The sequence below is a fragment of the Salvia hispanica genome, chromosome 3 (assembly GCF_029641045.1).
Source record: "Salvia hispanica isolate PSC_SH4W2 chromosome 3, Shi_PSC_v1, whole genome shotgun sequence".
Lineage (NCBI taxonomy): Eukaryota > Viridiplantae > Streptophyta > Magnoliopsida > Lamiales > Lamiaceae > Salvia > Salvia hispanica.
In genome coordinates, this window is record NC_142694.1 from 44,136,995 (window position 1) to 44,152,434 (window position 15,440).

Genomic DNA, 15,440 nt, shown 5'->3' on the forward strand with positions numbered 1-15,440 from the left:
CAGTTTAAACTTTAATATATAAGAGTAAACATAAACTAATCTTTAATGATATCGTTAACTATTTTCATTTCCATTTCAATTTCCCTTATCCATGCTATAAGAGCATCTGCAGCGGTGGCGTCCGTCCGTCCGTGCCGCTGAGCACGAGCTCGTCCGTCTGTGCCAGCGGCACGGCGCTGCTCTTAGCTAAGAGCACGTCCGTGCCGCTGAGCAGCCCTACGTGGCGTATTCTTATTGGCCAACAGCTAAATTCGATTTTTTTTTAAATTCGAAATTTATTTAAAAAAATGTTTTTAAATAAAAAAAAATATTTTCCCACTTCCCAAAAAATTATATCCATTTTCTACCCACTTTTAATTTATTTTTCGATTTTTTCCCCCCAAAATTCACATTTTCATCTATAAATACCCACACTTCAACACAAAAAATTCCCATAACACTTTAATTATAGGAATTTTTAATTTGTAGGATTTTAATTATGTATTTTTTTATTTTCTAGAATTTTAATTATGTATTTTTATTTTTTAGGATTTTAATTATGTAATTTTTATTTTTTAATATATTTTTTATAATGTAAAAATATTTTTAGTAATTGAAATATTTAAATTGAATAATAGAATAATGGGATCATTGAGCTTGTCCTTAGCTAAGAGCATGGATGTGGGTGTTGTGCTCTTAGCTAAGGATAAGGAGTAAAAGTGGGTACGGGTCCACCTCCATACTCTTAGCTAAGAGCACGGACGAGGATGCTCTAAATATATAAGCGGGTAAGAGTTGAAAAAGCTATGAACTTTAAGCATAGTCTAATATTTCTATTCAACCATATATTTACGCTCTTTGTGTGACACATCAGCACTTCCCATTTAAGCTCTTTGTGTGACACGTCGGCGGTTCCTAGCTATTGAGTATTGACACAACATCGGTATGAACTTTTAATTATAAGTTTTTACTTTTAATACCCATTTTATTAAAAAACAGTATACTTTTCTGTATGTGACAATCCAATGACATTTCTATGCCACCTCCCTATTTATTATTATAATAATTATAATATAAAGTGAGTATATTCGATTCGCAATTTCAAGGCAGTATATATATATATGAAGTGTTGAGTCCCATAACTGATGCAATCCGTTTATTCCTCTTCCCATACTCTGCTCTGATCGCACAAATTACATTATTCTGATCGCAATTTTCCCCTTTCATGGCACCCTCCATACGCCTCCGGCGTCTCGGCGCCGTCGCCGCCGTGGCTGGCGGCGCGTACTTCACCATCCTCAGCAATCCCCCAATCGCCGCCGGCGACCGCGGTCTCACCAATGCCAAGCGGAGAATCGCCGACCCCAACGCCGCCGTGCCGGCGCGCGATGTCCAGGAGTCCGCCTTGATCGCCTCCAGCGCCGCTAATCCCCTCGACATCCTCGTAATCGGCGGCGGCGCCACCGGCTGCGGCGTTGCTCTGGATGCCGCCACGCGCGGCCTTCGCGTCGGCCTCGTGGAGAGGGAGGATTTCGCGTCCGGCACTTCCTCGAGGTCTACCAAACTCATCCATGGAGGTCTGCGTTTTTTTTTGCCTTCCAATTTTGCGTTTTCTGCATTGAGTTGTACCTTGGGAAGTTAGAATTGTACGGTGTTACCGCATGAGATGAGGCGAGGATGCATTGATCACGTTTGTTAACTGTCATGGAGTAACTGTGACTGTCTGCTAAAAGTAAGAAGTTATTCTGTTCTTTCACGTGAACAAAAACTGTAATCTATTGCATATTGCTAAAAAAAATTATTTTGTTTTAGCTTGTTTATAGTAGTACTCATATAGAGATGGTTTGTGTGTTGAATACAAACTTAATATCTCAATTTTTCACATAATTTGTGAAATGCTTTTGTAGTAGTAGGTCGTTGATGCTGTAGCACAATTTTAATCGGGAAAACTTTAGCAATGCTGATTAGAATTTTGTAGTGCAATAGCTGTTTGACTCTGTGGAATAGATAAAAGCTTTTAGTGCAAATGAGATATGAAAGTTGTTACGCTGGAACGGTTGTGGAATACACAATTTAGTTCCATGTTCCATCTACTATAAGAATTAAGCCAATTGTAATATAACTACTTTGTGGAATTACGAAGCTATTGTTGTTGAAGAGACTATCTAGGTTTATGCTTTAAAAAAAATTATTGTACTTATTTCCTAACTATTGCACTTGGTTTATGCTCTTAAAGTGATAAGAGGAATTATTTGCCTAATGAGAAGATTCACACAGAAGGTGCCTGTTTAATTGTTTCTTAGAGATGGTTTTAAACATAAATCCACAATTTAACCTTTATCGCTTCAGCGGCATCAAATTAAAGTTATATGTTATATTTTGTTATTATGACTTACTTTTAAATCCTCGATTGCCATTAGTTTGAACGACAATATTTCACATTATGCCCTTCTTTGTTCATGTCCCTTGTTGCCTACTATGGGTTTAGAGGACCCCATAATATGTTCTAAACCGTCATTTATTTCAGGAGTCCGTTATTTGGAGAAAGCTGTTTTTAACTTGGATTATGGGCAGTTGAAGCTAGTTTTTCATGCTTTAGAGGAACGCAAACAAGTTATTCAGAATGCCCCCCACCTTTGCAATGCCTTACCTTGTATGACACCGTGTTTTAGCTGGTTTGAGGCAGTGTACTACTGGATGGGTTTGAAAATGTATGACCTGGTAGCTGGCAGGCATTTACTCCACCTGTCACGATACTATTCAGCTCAGGAGTCTGTCGAACTCTTTCCTACTTTAGCAAGAAAGGGGAATGACCGGAGTTTGAAAGGAACCGTTGTTTATTATGATGGACAAATGAATGATTCACGTTTAAATGTCGCATTAGCGTGTACTGCTGCTTTGGCAGGAGCTGCTGTAGTGAATCATGCTGAAGTTATATCCTTTCTTAGGGATGATGGTACTGGGCGTATAATAGGAGCTCGGATTAGAAATAATTTATCAGGTACCTGTATCAATTTCACTTAACCATTAGTTTTTGTTTCATGATTTTCTTGATTTGATTTATTTTATGACATGTTCAAACATGATCAATCCTCAATTAAAGTGTCTTTGATGGACTTTATGCATCACTGTGACATTTTTCTCTGACCTTTTATTTTTATTCCCACACCAGACTTTGCATGAATATCAGTGTAGAAAGTTATATAGTAACATATTTGCACTGCAGTTTTGACGCATATGAATCCAAGAGAGAGTATGTAAAGTGGATTTTTCTATTGCCTTGGGATCCTTGATTCCTGAATGCTAACTCTAATGTTGTTTCTGCATCTGATGTCTTACTGTTATTTCATTTGCTTATCTTGGGGCCTCTGCTGCAATTGGTCTGGCGTTTCATATTTTGCTATGTCAACCTTTGCAGGCAATGAGTTTGATACATATGCCAAAGTTGTAGTAAATGCTGCTGGTCCCTTCTGTGACTCTGTCAGGTTGATGGCAGACAAAGATGCAAAGCAAATGATCTGCCCCAGTAGTGGTGTCCATATAGTGCTTCCTGATTACTATTCTCCAGAAGGAATGGGCTTGATTGTTCCCAAGACCAAGGATGGCCGTGTTATCTTCATGCTTCCATGGTTGGGAAGAACAGTTGCTGGCACCACTGACTCGAATACATCTATTACAATGCTACCAGAGCCGCATGAGGATGAGATTGAATTCATATTGGATGCCATTTCTGATTATCTTAATGTTAAGGTTCGTGCATCACATATGCTTAAATGCCGATTCCAATCAATCTCAACTTACTTTTTTTAACTTTATTGTTTTTATGTGTTTATCATTCGTCTTTGGCTTTAATCATTGCTAGTTTGCTAAATCATTTATCTCATTTTTTTTCTTTCACAGCTAATTAAATTCTTTTTCTTTCTTTTGGTTCAATCTAGGGGCTGAATATATTGACAGTAATAAATTCCAATATATTTCACATTAGACCTTAAAACCCTTAACACTAGTTTCCATATTTTGCTGCTCTTTTGCTTGATGCGCAGCCATTAATGTCGATATTATGTGCTGGTTCAGTGTATCAAGTTGAAATTCTGCTTCTTGGTTATCTAGTCTGTAAGATATCCTTAGATTGTTTTGGTTGGTTGTATGATATCCAGTTCCGGTCATCCCTGAAGAGTCTGTAGGCATGACATGGCTTTATTCACGTCCTCGGGGTAAAAGGAATTTTCAATATTTTGTTTTTCAATCATACTACTATTGAAAGCTTGAAGAAGTATTGATCTGGGTGGAATTGGTTAGTGAATATGCACGAATGATTCTCCTTTTATTTTCCGTCTCCCGCCAGCCTTATTAAATATTATTGTCCAATTATTATGCTTCAAGGGGAATGTAATGTTTAAGAATGATTCTTAGGTAAGACGCACAGATGTCTTGTCTGCTTGGAGTGGCATTCGACCATTGGCTGTTGATCCTAGAGCCAAAAGCACTGAGAGCATTTCCAGGGATCACGTAGTATGCGAAGATTTACCTGGTTTGGTCACAATTACCGGTGGAAAGTGGACTACATATAGAAGGTAAATCAATAGTTGCATAATAAAGTGACTGAACATTTCATTATTTCCACTTTTTTGGTGAAAGATTACAATCAGAACAAGTGGCATGCATCCCTGCTGCTCTCTTCAACCATTCATCTATGCTTAATCCTTCAGTTATTAGAATTTCCCAGTTAGCATCTGTTACTTACTCAAATCTATTCCAGCATGGCAGAGGATGCTGTTAATGTAGCTATCGGATCTGGAAAGTTGAGCCCAGCGAGCAAGTGCGTGACTTACAACCTTCAACTTATAGGCGCAGATGGATGGGATCCTGCTTCTTTTACCGTACTAGCTCAGCAGTATGTGCGCATGAAGACGTCATATGGTGGGAAGGTTGTGCCTGGTGCAATGGACACTGCTGCTGCAAAGCATTTATCACATGCTTATGGCACTTTTGCTGAACGAGTAGCTGCCATCGCTCAGGTTTACTGGTCCTCCATTATTCCTGCAAACACACATGTCTTGCATAATTTTCTAAACCCGAATAGGCTTTAACATGACTCACACATTTGCTGCTCTAGCCTAAATTGTTTAGTATTTATATGCATCAGAATGAAAACCTGGGCAAGCGACTAGCCCACGGGTACCCTATCCTGGAGGCTGAAGTTGCATACTGTGCTCGGCATGAATATTGCGAATCAGCTGTCGACTTCATAGCCAGAAGGTCTCGGCTTGCCTTTCTTGATACTGATGCTGCCAGGAGGGCAGTGCCCCGTATCATCGAGATATTGGCTTCGGAACACGAATGGGATAAGTCAACGCAAAATCAGGAACTGCAAAAGGCTCAAGAATTTCTGGAAACCTTTAAGTCGTCAAGAAATGCTCAATTTCACGATGGCAAACATAAATAATATACTACTATATGTAGGATTGATTACTTTACTTCTTCTATTAAATTGTGACAAATATAGTTAAATCAGAAATCATAATCTCGTCTTCTTTATTACAGGTACACATTCTTGAAATCTACTTGGTCCATTTTCACCACGCAAAAAGGTCCATAGTTTCATTTTATATTTACTTTATTTGTATTTTTAATTTACAGTTTGGGGCAGTATTTGATTTGCTCCTCCTTTTCAACTTTTGCCTCCAAACACAAGATTGAAATAAAAATCCACCCATTATTCATAAGAACAAAAATCGTGGGATTTGGCATTCTCTTTATCGATCCTTTTAATTTATTTTGCTTATGATCGAACTACCGCTGTCAATTTTAAGTTACTGAAGTTGAGGTCTCGACTATGGAGTGATATATTGTTAATTAGAGATTATTTATTTTCATTCGCTGGTGGTTCAAATTGCCAATTAACGAAAAATTCGATATTTGCTACGGGAATTCCAAAATAGAAATTCTGTAACAACTTTATTTACTAACTTTAAAGATTTCACACAAAGGTAAGCAATATGTCTTTTACTACTATGAATTATTGAGATGGTAAGTAAATCAGTCGGATTGAAACGTTTAGCGCATCATCAAAACATTGTCGAGATAGAAAATGAACCCATTTTCAAAAAAGAAACGAAATGAAAAGATGAATAGAAAATAGTAGTACTACAATTTAATTTGTTATATCTTGGTTGCAAAGAATTAATAAGAAGATGTTTTCGCTCTTAATAAGAAGATGCATCAATACGTGGAAAACGATTCTCACATCACAAAAATATTTTCAACCTAAACTGTATACTAATTATTTAATTAGTATGGTACAATGCTTTTTTTGTTGTTTTAAAGACAACCTCTTTGCTAAAGATACTTACTAATATACGTTGATTTCATTTAAAAGTAATTCAGATTTTATATTCTCATAACTGATTTACAAAACACGAACAAAGAAAAAACCCAAAAAGTAAAGAAATTAGAGAAATCCCAGCGCAGCTCGTTGGAGAGCGAAATTCAAGTAAGATCAATCAAGCACTCTTTCTTGAAAAATTATTCTTGACAAATGTAAGTATTCAGTGAGAGCTCTTAATAGAGATGGGTGAATTTGATTGAAAGGTGACGAAATATGGTCGGCAAGAATTAAAGAAATCGTTTTCTGGTTTCTGGGTTTCTTGATTCTGTATCAAATGGGTCGGAGGGGGAGTGAAGTGGAGCCGGTGAGGTTTGGGTCTATGGTGCTTCTGTTGATGGGTTTAGTCTCTTTCTGCATGGTCTACATTTTCATGGCAACTGTGATGAGCCCCTCGTCGTCTGGTGATTCAAAGGTGGGATCTTTAGGGTTTGGTGATGGTGGGAATTCGGAGGCTGAGGTGAGTGGAGGTGGGGGTTGTTGCAGTGGGATTCCGAATTTGGAGCTGTGGGGTGATGCTGTCAAGTGGGGGACTGATTTCAAGTTCAATTCGTCCGAGCAGTGCTGCAGCTCTTGCAAGGCGATGTGCACGGGGAAGGACGGGCCGTGCCTCTGTGATTCGTGGGTGTTCTGTGGGAATAAGGAGGCTTGTGGGGAGAAATTTGGTGAGGTTAGTACTTTGGAGTTTTTTTTTAATGTCATGCTTGTTAGTTCTGCTTCTTGTCTTGTGTTCTTGAATGATAATTTGGACTGTGTTGATCTTGGATTGGTTGCTGTTTCATGAGCTTTTGGTAGATGAATTATCTTTTGTTGTGGTCATCAGTTGGCTATCTCAGAAGTTAGAGCAATTTTGAATCTTGTTTGTTTTTGAAAGATAGTAGCTGTTGCATTCTATCAATTGATGACAAGCACACCAGGAAGACGAATAAAACGTGCACGAAATGTAGAAGTGCAGTAGCACGTTTGTTAGTGAGATAGGTAATTAGGAATTTAGGAGACTTGAGCCAGGTCAGTTTATAAGAATGGAATCCTAACCGAATGCAGCTAGGAGAGAGAAGGAAGTCAGGAGAATAAAAAGGGGAAAGACCATATGAGAGGCATGATTTGAGCGTGTGAAGTCGGGCTGAGATTTGGGGATCTTGAGCAAATTGCATTCTTATTATTCTGCTCTTCAGTTGTAACCATTCGATTATCATCAATACAATTCCTACTCTGTTCTTACGTAATTGAGTATTGTGTGTGTGATTATCCAGCTGAGTGCAAACAGTAGCATGCTATCGCTTATGATTTTGTCCCGGATTACATCATTGAAGGGAAATAAGTGACATATAGTGATAGCTTGTATGTAAAATCGAATTGATTGTCTATGAAATGCAGGTTACAATTCGATTTTACATACAAGCTATCACTATGAAATTGACATGATTATTTCTGTTTGCTTTATGTCGTTTAGTGCTGGTTGAAGAAACAAAAGGATGTCCTGCTTCCCGAAAAACAATATACTGAAAACAAAGTCATGTGGACATCGGGCCTCGTCTTTGGGAGAGGGGAGGTATGCACGATAGCCTAGTGTCATGTGGTGGTTTGACAACAATCGCCATATGCATTCTGTGCATCTTAAAATGATTATTAAGCTCAGTATATTCTTGGTCGTATGGAATGTACGCCATTTTGTTTAATTCCTTGTGTTCACCATCGCTGCATTCTTTCTAAGCAGCTAATGTTTCTTATCACCGCACGAGTTTATGATTCATGGTTCCTAGGGCTAACAATTCGCTTCTCTTTCTTCTTAAAAGGGCATTATTGCATTGGAGACGGAGTATGGGAACCTTCACATCAAGGTAAAATCTTATGTCCTCTGTATTCGGTAAAAGTAAAACTAGACTTGTTTTCATCAAAACCTCAACTGCTGAAGTTATTACACTATTTAAATAAAAGAAGAGCTTCAGTGCTTCATAATGCTATTCCTCTGGCTGCATAGTGCATAGTGCTTTGTGCTTTACATGAGTTTGGAGAAAATAAATGTTACGTATATAAGTATAAATTTTTTTCATATTATCATTCGCCTGATTTGAGTAACGCCAGACTTCAGACAATAAGTTAAGCAAACTGGGACAGCCAACTTGATATAGGGAGTGTTGGCCGAGATTACAAGTTGTGAACGAGCTTATAAGCTGTTGCGAAGTGTTTGGAAAAACAAGCTCGTAAACTGCTTATAAACTGTAACACTAAGCTCCCACAAAAATAAGTCTATTTTAAAGTCAACCAAACACCATGGCTGAGCAGAAGTCTTGATTCTAATTCAAATGCTTCATTTTGTGAAATCCTTCTTTTGTTTTTGATGATTTTTCTATTTTTCTCACAGCTTTTGCCTGAATGTTCCCCACATTCAGTTGCATACATGCTAGAGTTGTTGGCTCTGCGACATTGTGCAGGCTGCCATTTTTATCGAGCCGAAGGCCGGGGTCAGTTTTGGGATATTAAGGGAAACCACATAGAAGATGTAAGGCTATAACCTTTTCTTCTTACAAACCTTTAGAAAAAGTTCAAGTATACTACTTTGCTTTCTTGTTAAGAGTCTTCAAAATTTCCTACTTTTAAACTTGTCAGGCTTCATATGGCCCTCCGTTTGCTCTTATTCAAGGAACACTAGAAGCCCAAGAAGCCACATTCGACCCGATTCCATCGGAGCACAGCTCAACCATAAGAAGGGGTTCAATGGCATGGGTTGGATCCGGCCCTGAATTCTTCATCAGCCTTGCAAATCATGAAGAGTGGCAAAATGGATACACCGTGTTTGGTTCTGTACTCCCTGAAGATATGGCGATTGCCGAGAAAATCGCATGGCTTCCTACAAAGTCAGATGTTTGGAATAACATCAATGTCTCAGTTTTGGAGAAAACTGTACCTTTGAATATTCAAAGATTCAACCTCAGTGACGGTGACCTAAGTCTCACTGACTAGAAGGTACCTCGAACGCCTTTTCGTGTATATTTCTGGCTGAAAATTAGGTTTTAATGCACCTCACTTTGAATGTTGAGGTTTGAAGGAATTGTTTCTTCATTGTTTGTCACGTCCTGATTTGAATGTTGTGTTTTGAATGGATTGTATCTTCATTGCCTCTCTCTTTCTCATTCTCTCTCTCTTTTTTGATCAGTTAGATCCAAAGTGTAGATGAACATTATGGAGCATATGAAGGTGCAGCCAAAGACTAACTGTAAAGCTCTACAACATGCACCTCTGGAGGTGCCTTCTCAAGGAGTACTAAGGAAATGTCTTATTTTTTTCCTCCTGTCAAAACCTAACAAAAATCATAGATAAATAAATGTATTTATTCTCCTTCTCCATTTTTTCTATTATAAATAGAGTCCCAAGAAATTGAATTTGCACGTTTGTGATTTTTGGAAAATAAAAATATTATAAAAAATCTCAACTTTGATATATTTACATGAAGTGCAATTTTAATATTTTTCAACTAAAATGCCCCTAGTTTCTGATGGAAAGTTTTGTACATCTTCACATCTCAAATTAATAACCAAATACTATCATAACAGTTTTCAAATAGATCACTAAAGTATTATAATAGGCACTCGTAGTACAAAATATATTAAATCATGGAGCAGTATATTAGTACATTTTTTATGTGTGTATATATGTATTTTTGAGATTTGTGATATTCTGTTCTTTAATTTTTTTTTATTTTATCTTATTTCTACAAAGCTTAAAATTTAATTACTTATAAAATAAAATAAAAAATTAAAGAGTAAAATATACACACAGAACCAAGACTACTATAAACTAGGGCTAAATGGCAAATTAGTTATTTTGTGCAATGCTATAATTTCTGGACAAATATTTTTAACCAGTATAAATGATAATGAAAAACGATTTGTCGGGATAGGAAGTGATAGCCAATAAGGAAAAAAAAAAAAAAAAGCGGCTTGTTACCAAAATAAACACACAAATATTAATCAAAATCATTTAGGGTGCATTTGGAACACGGAATTAGAATTGATTGGAATTCTATGAAATTGAATTGGGCTGAATTGAATTCTAAATCCATTATTTGATATTATTACATAATTGACGTAGAATTGTATTACAATTCCAAATTCACTGTTTGGTAACGTAAAAAATTCATGGATTGCCTATTCCATACAGTTTTGGAATAATACACATAATTATTGTGCCATTTTAAACTCTTTTGACCACCAATACATATATAGACTTTAAAATTTTTAATCAGGTGACTTATGTCCTAAAGTAAAATTTTTGATTAATTATCTTTCCTTGAGGTTGGACGCAATTAAGCTAATGCAGTTAACAATAAATGTTGGTAGGAGTAACAATTCAAAATAACGTAAAGCAAAAAATCTGGCACGAACAATAAATATACACCAATGAATTGAATTAAAAGGAGTATTAGTATATATGAACATGATTCAGCTTCAAATATTTTGTGTGATATATAAGCACTTTTACCTAGGAGGCATATGAATTGCAAGCAAAGAAATAAAAAGTTGTTGGTTTCTGTTCTTTGCTCATTTCAATTAATGCTTTGAAAAATTGTTGTATCACTTTAACTGGAAAAATAATTGATCTTTCGATTATGATAGTGATTAACTTGGTATCATATCCTTAATATTGCTAACATAAAGCACGATTGTAGTTAAAGTACACTATTTTGATATGCATTTGACTTCATAATACAATAAAGGACGATTTTATTAACATTTGACCTCACGAAACCATGAAGGTTTCGAGCTTTTCCAGAGAGAATTCTATAGAAACCCACTGCATACTTACGACAAGAATAACTAGAAATTTGCACAGTATTAGAATAGTTATAAATTTGCACTGTATTGGAATAACTAGAAATTCGCACGGTATTGGAATAACTAGAAATTTGCACAATGTTAGAATAATTATAAATTTGCACTGTATTGGAATAACTAGAAGTTCGCACGGTATTGGAATAATTAGAAATTCGCATAGTGTTAGAATAATTATAAATTTACAGTGTATTGAAATAACTAGAAATTTGCACAGTATTAAAATAACTAAAATTTGCATTGTATTGAAATAACTAGAAATTCACATTAAACTGAACAAATAATCAAAAACTAAAAATTATATTTATTTAGACACGTGTGATCACACAATATTTGTATCAAGATATATAGCTAGGCAATCTATTTATTATTGTAGGATTCATCCAAAAAATAGTACTCCATTATTGGGATTGGGGAATTGAAAAACTTGGAATTATAATTCAATTCCAATTCAATACATTTTTTAGATATCGAACAATGGAATTGTAATTCAAGTCTCCAATTCCAATTCCATAGTCTCAATTCCATATTCCCAAACACAGTCTTATAGCAGAAAATTACGGTGAAACGAGATCCGACATAGTGCGACATTTCATTTATCGCCGATTATGCTACATCGATTTTTTAGTTAGCCATATTAGCACAAATATTGATAGTAAAGTTATAAAATAAGATAAAATTAATAGTTAGGTAATTTATACAGTAATAAGTAGGAGTGACATTTTAAACCTAGTACCCAAAAAATAATTTTAGCAGTGTACGAGAAAATAACATTTTTAAGCCGTATTAAAAATAAGATCTAATGTGAACAAAATGAATAGTTTTGAACAAGATAAACAATTATGAATACATGTTAGTACAAACGAATTGGGCTTCAATTAAAACGGAATTGGGCTTGAAAATAGATGATAGGTCAAATATTTGTATATATAGAGGTTTTCTTTACGTCAAATATTTGTATGTATAGAGGTTTTCTTTTCTTTGAAAATAGTTGATTGGTCCAATATGATGTTATTCCAAGTACTCTCAAAAGTAACTTCTATTTTTTCCTCAACGAAACACAAGCATTCCTCGATTACTTATTCAACACGTTTCAATATCACCTCACAAATCTCATTCATACAGAGCCAGAAATTTATACGGGAAGGGGGGAAATATATATAGGCAAAATTTTAGAGTTTTAAAGGGAGAAGAATGTTATATTACTAATTTAATACTTAATTACTAACTATAATTAAATAATACTTTATCCGTCCCAGATAATATGTCCTATTTTTCATTTTTGGTCCGTCCCATATAATTTGTCTTATTTCACTTTTTACCATTTTTGGTAGTGGACCTCATATTCCACTAACTCATTCATACTCACATTTTATTATAAAACTATTATATAAAATTATGACTCACATTCCACTAACTTTTTCAACTCACTTTTCATTACATTTTTTAAGACACGTGTCCAGTCAAAATGAGACGAATTATCCTAAATAGAGGGAATAGCCCTTAGATATTCAAATCAATGGCCTAGATCATCAGCCTCGAAATGATATAAAACATCCTGGATTAGGTAGTTTATGATTAAAATTTAGACCATATATAATGTCCATGTTTTGACACATTAATGAAAAGTGAAAACACACCACATTGTCAGACTTTTATTCGGACAAAGGAGTATGTCAAACAATTCACGTGGGTTGACAATCCAAATGACTTATTTGTCATCCTGAAATAAAACTTTTAGTAAAACAAACATTAGAGCATCCGCAGCGGGCTGTTGTCCGTCCATGCCAACAGCATGCCCCGCCGCTGCGAGCCGTCCGTCTGTGCCAGCGGCACGATGCTGCTCTTAAATAAGAGCACGTCCGTGCCGCTGAGCAGCCTTACGTGGCATCTCCTGATTGGCCAACTGCATAGCCGTTGGCAAATTTGATTTTTTTCTTTTTTTTTAAAAAAAAATTGGAATTAATTTAAGTTTTAAATAAAAAAAATATTTTCCCACTTCCCAATAATTTATATCCGTTTTCTACACACTTTTAATTTTTTTTTCAATTTTTTTTTCCCAAAATTCACAGTTTCATCTATAAATACCCCCATCCCACTTCAACACAAAAAAATTTCCACCATACTACACAATTCTCATCTATTCTATCATCTAAATTCTCTCATCTATTTTCTCATCAATTCTAATCTATTCTTTCACCTTTTTTCATCTATTCTCTCATCTAAATTCCCACCACACTACACAATGTCCAGCTCCGATGATCACCCCTCCGGCTCCCACGGTTGGAACCACGATTGGTTCGGCTCCGAGCCATTCTCTAGTCCGGAAACGCAATTTTCGGCCCCTCCTCAAACCCAAGGTTCTCAAGTTCCGGGTGGCTACTGGCCTTACCCGGTGGACAACCAAGATGCCCCCGATGGGCGATACGGGTGGGCACTCGAACCCGGATCGGGAGGGAACGACAACTCTGCTCCTACTCCTACTTCTACTCCTACTCCTACTCCTCCTACTCGTGGTACCCGCACCCCGTACACTCCGGATGAGATGATGCAGATGTTCAAAGCCTACTTGGAAGTCTCCAAAGAGCCGGACGTTGGCACGAAACAAAGCGAGGAAACGTTTTGGTGGCGCATCACTCGTCTGTACAATGAAAACTGACCCGGGGGAATAATCAATCGCAATGATAGCATGGTGCGCAATTGCATCTACAGAGCCAACGACGCAATCGGTAAGTTCCAGGGGTATTACCTCCAGGAAGAGCGGTCGGCGGGGAGCGGCAAGAGCGAGCTCGACATCATCAGTGCCGCCTTAGCGACCTACCAATCCTTGAACTTGAAACCGTTCAAGTACCTCAGCTTATGGCAGGAGGCGTGCCATCATGAGAAGTATAGGGTGGCGTAGTAGCATCCTCCTCTAACAAACGGTCGAGGTCGGTAGCCCTATCCGACGGCGCCTCCGATGAAGTGGCTACCCAGCTTGCCGGAACTAACTTGGGTAGCCCTGACACTGGCCGGAGCAGTTCCCGCCGGCGCAAGGAAAGAAGAAGGCGACGGCCAACCGCCGTCGCACCCCGACTCCATCCGTCCTCGCTCCCGCTCCACTCCCTTTGTGCCACCTCAACCCCCGACCAACTCGCTGTGGACCCTCTTGGGTCAACTCAATGTGACCGATAGGTCTAACATGACTCCCGACCAACTTGCAACACATGTGGCAAAGATACGGGGTTTCCGAAGAACATTGGGGATAGAGGACTAGTCTTGCACGGGGGTATTTTTTAGTCTTAATTATGTAATTTTTAATTTATAGGATTTTAATTATGTCTTTTTTTATTATCTAGGATTTTAATTATGTATTTTTATTTTTTAGGATTTTAATTATGTAATTTTTATTTTTTAGGATTTAATTATGTATTTTTTATATTTGAATGTATTTTTATATTGTAGAAATGGTTTTAGTAATTGAAGTATTTAAATTGAATAATAGAATGGTGGGACCCTTGAGCTTGTCCTTGCGGAAGAGCATGAATATGGGTGTTGTGCTCTTGCCTAAAGACAAGGAGTAAACGTGGGTTCGAACCCACCTCCGTACTCTTATTTAAGAGCACGGATGTGGATGCTCTCAAGGTACAATCACTCGCTCGTGATATGTCTGATTGTTTGGTAAATTATTGGGCTCCCACCAGAATCTAGCAACACATGTGCAGTTCCACTCCATTCCAAAATTCACATTGTCACTAAATGGCAAATACAAAATGGAAAAAAATGTTAATCCCTCTTTCCGCGATTAAATTTTCACATTTGATCCGGCACGAGTTTTAGGAAATACTCCCTCCGTCCACCATTAGGAGTCACATTCATAGATTACACGCACGGGTTTTAAAAAATATTAAGAAAAGTGAGTGGAAAAAAGTTAGTGGAATAGGAGTCACACTTGTATAAATTAGTTTTAAATGAAATGTGAGTGGAATGAGTTGGTGGAAGGTGAGACCCTATTACCATTTATGATAAAAGTGAACCGAGACTCCTATTTGCGGAGGACTAAAATGAAAAAATAGGACTCCTATTCACGGACGGAGGGAGTAGGTTTTTTTTTATCCTTTTCGATTTAATTAATAAAAACGAAAATTACACGTAGCAAATTTTAGACCACTAGATTTCTAAAATTCTATGGTCTTAAATTAGTTAAAGTTAGCAACTAGAGAGTGAGTTAGCTCTCCTTTAAAGGGACAATTAGTAAAAAAGTT

At 36.9% G+C, this 15,440-nt stretch overlaps 2 protein-coding genes across 3 annotated transcripts; both read left to right on the plus strand.

The window, feature by feature from the left end:
* The first annotated feature begins 1,118 nt into the window (after window positions 1-1,118).
* On the plus strand, window positions 1,119-5,713 carry LOC125212674 (glycerol-3-phosphate dehydrogenase SDP6, mitochondrial-like). The gene is made up of 7 exons (XM_048112903.2): window positions 1,119-1,556; window positions 2,507-2,980; window positions 3,398-3,729; window positions 4,393-4,553; window positions 4,739-4,997; window positions 5,126-5,438; window positions 5,524-5,713. Exons 1-6 carry the CDS (start codon window positions 1,205-1,207, stop codon window positions 5,423-5,425), a joined length of 1,878 nt encoding a protein of 625 aa, XP_047968860.1. The 5' UTR covers window positions 1,119-1,204; the 3' UTR covers window positions 5,426-5,438; window positions 5,524-5,713.
* A 671-nt stretch (window positions 5,714-6,384) lies between these two features.
* LOC125216016 (uncharacterized) lies at window positions 6,385-9,727 on the plus strand. 2 transcript variants are annotated; one of them, XM_048117617.2, is made up of 7 exons: window positions 6,407-6,472; window positions 6,571-7,034; window positions 7,818-7,916; window positions 8,161-8,205; window positions 8,730-8,867; window positions 8,975-9,331; window positions 9,522-9,727. In XM_048117617.2, the coding sequence occupies exons 2-6, from the start codon at window positions 6,642-6,644 to the stop codon at window positions 9,326-9,328; spliced, it is 1,029 nt and encodes a 342-aa protein (XP_047973574.2). In that variant the 5' UTR covers window positions 6,407-6,472; window positions 6,571-6,641; the 3' UTR covers window positions 9,329-9,331; window positions 9,522-9,727. The 2 variants fall into 2 exon arrangements, with proteins under 2 accessions (XP_047973575.2, XP_047973574.2); XM_048117618.2 differs by having other exon boundaries at window positions 6,385-7,034; window positions 9,526-9,727.
* The last annotated feature ends 5,713 nt before the right edge of the window (window positions 9,728-15,440 follow it).

Excerpts from the sequence above, each read along its gene's own strand:
- LOC125212674 (XM_048112903.2), top strand. The coding sequence starts at position 1,205 with ATGGCACCCTCCATACGCCTCCGGCGTCTCGGCGCCGTCGCCGCCGTG. Across the intron at positions 2,981-3,397 it reads GATTAGAAATAATTTATCAG|GCAATGAGTTTGATACATAT; the intron begins GTACCTGTATCA and ends CAACCTTTGCAG. Across the intron at positions 3,730-4,392 it reads CTGATTATCTTAATGTTAAG|GTAAGACGCACAGATGTCTT; the intron begins GTTCGTGCATCA and ends AATGATTCTTAG.
- LOC125216016 (XM_048117618.2), top strand. The coding sequence starts at position 6,642 with ATGGGTCGGAGGGGGAGTGAAGTGGAGCCGGTGAGGTTTGGGTCTATG. Across the intron at positions 7,917-8,160 it reads TCGTCTTTGGGAGAGGGGAG|GGCATTATTGCATTGGAGAC; the intron begins GTATGCACGATA and ends TCTTCTTAAAAG. Across the intron at positions 8,206-8,729 it reads ATGGGAACCTTCACATCAAG|CTTTTGCCTGAATGTTCCCC; the intron begins GTAAAATCTTAT and ends TTTTTCTCACAG.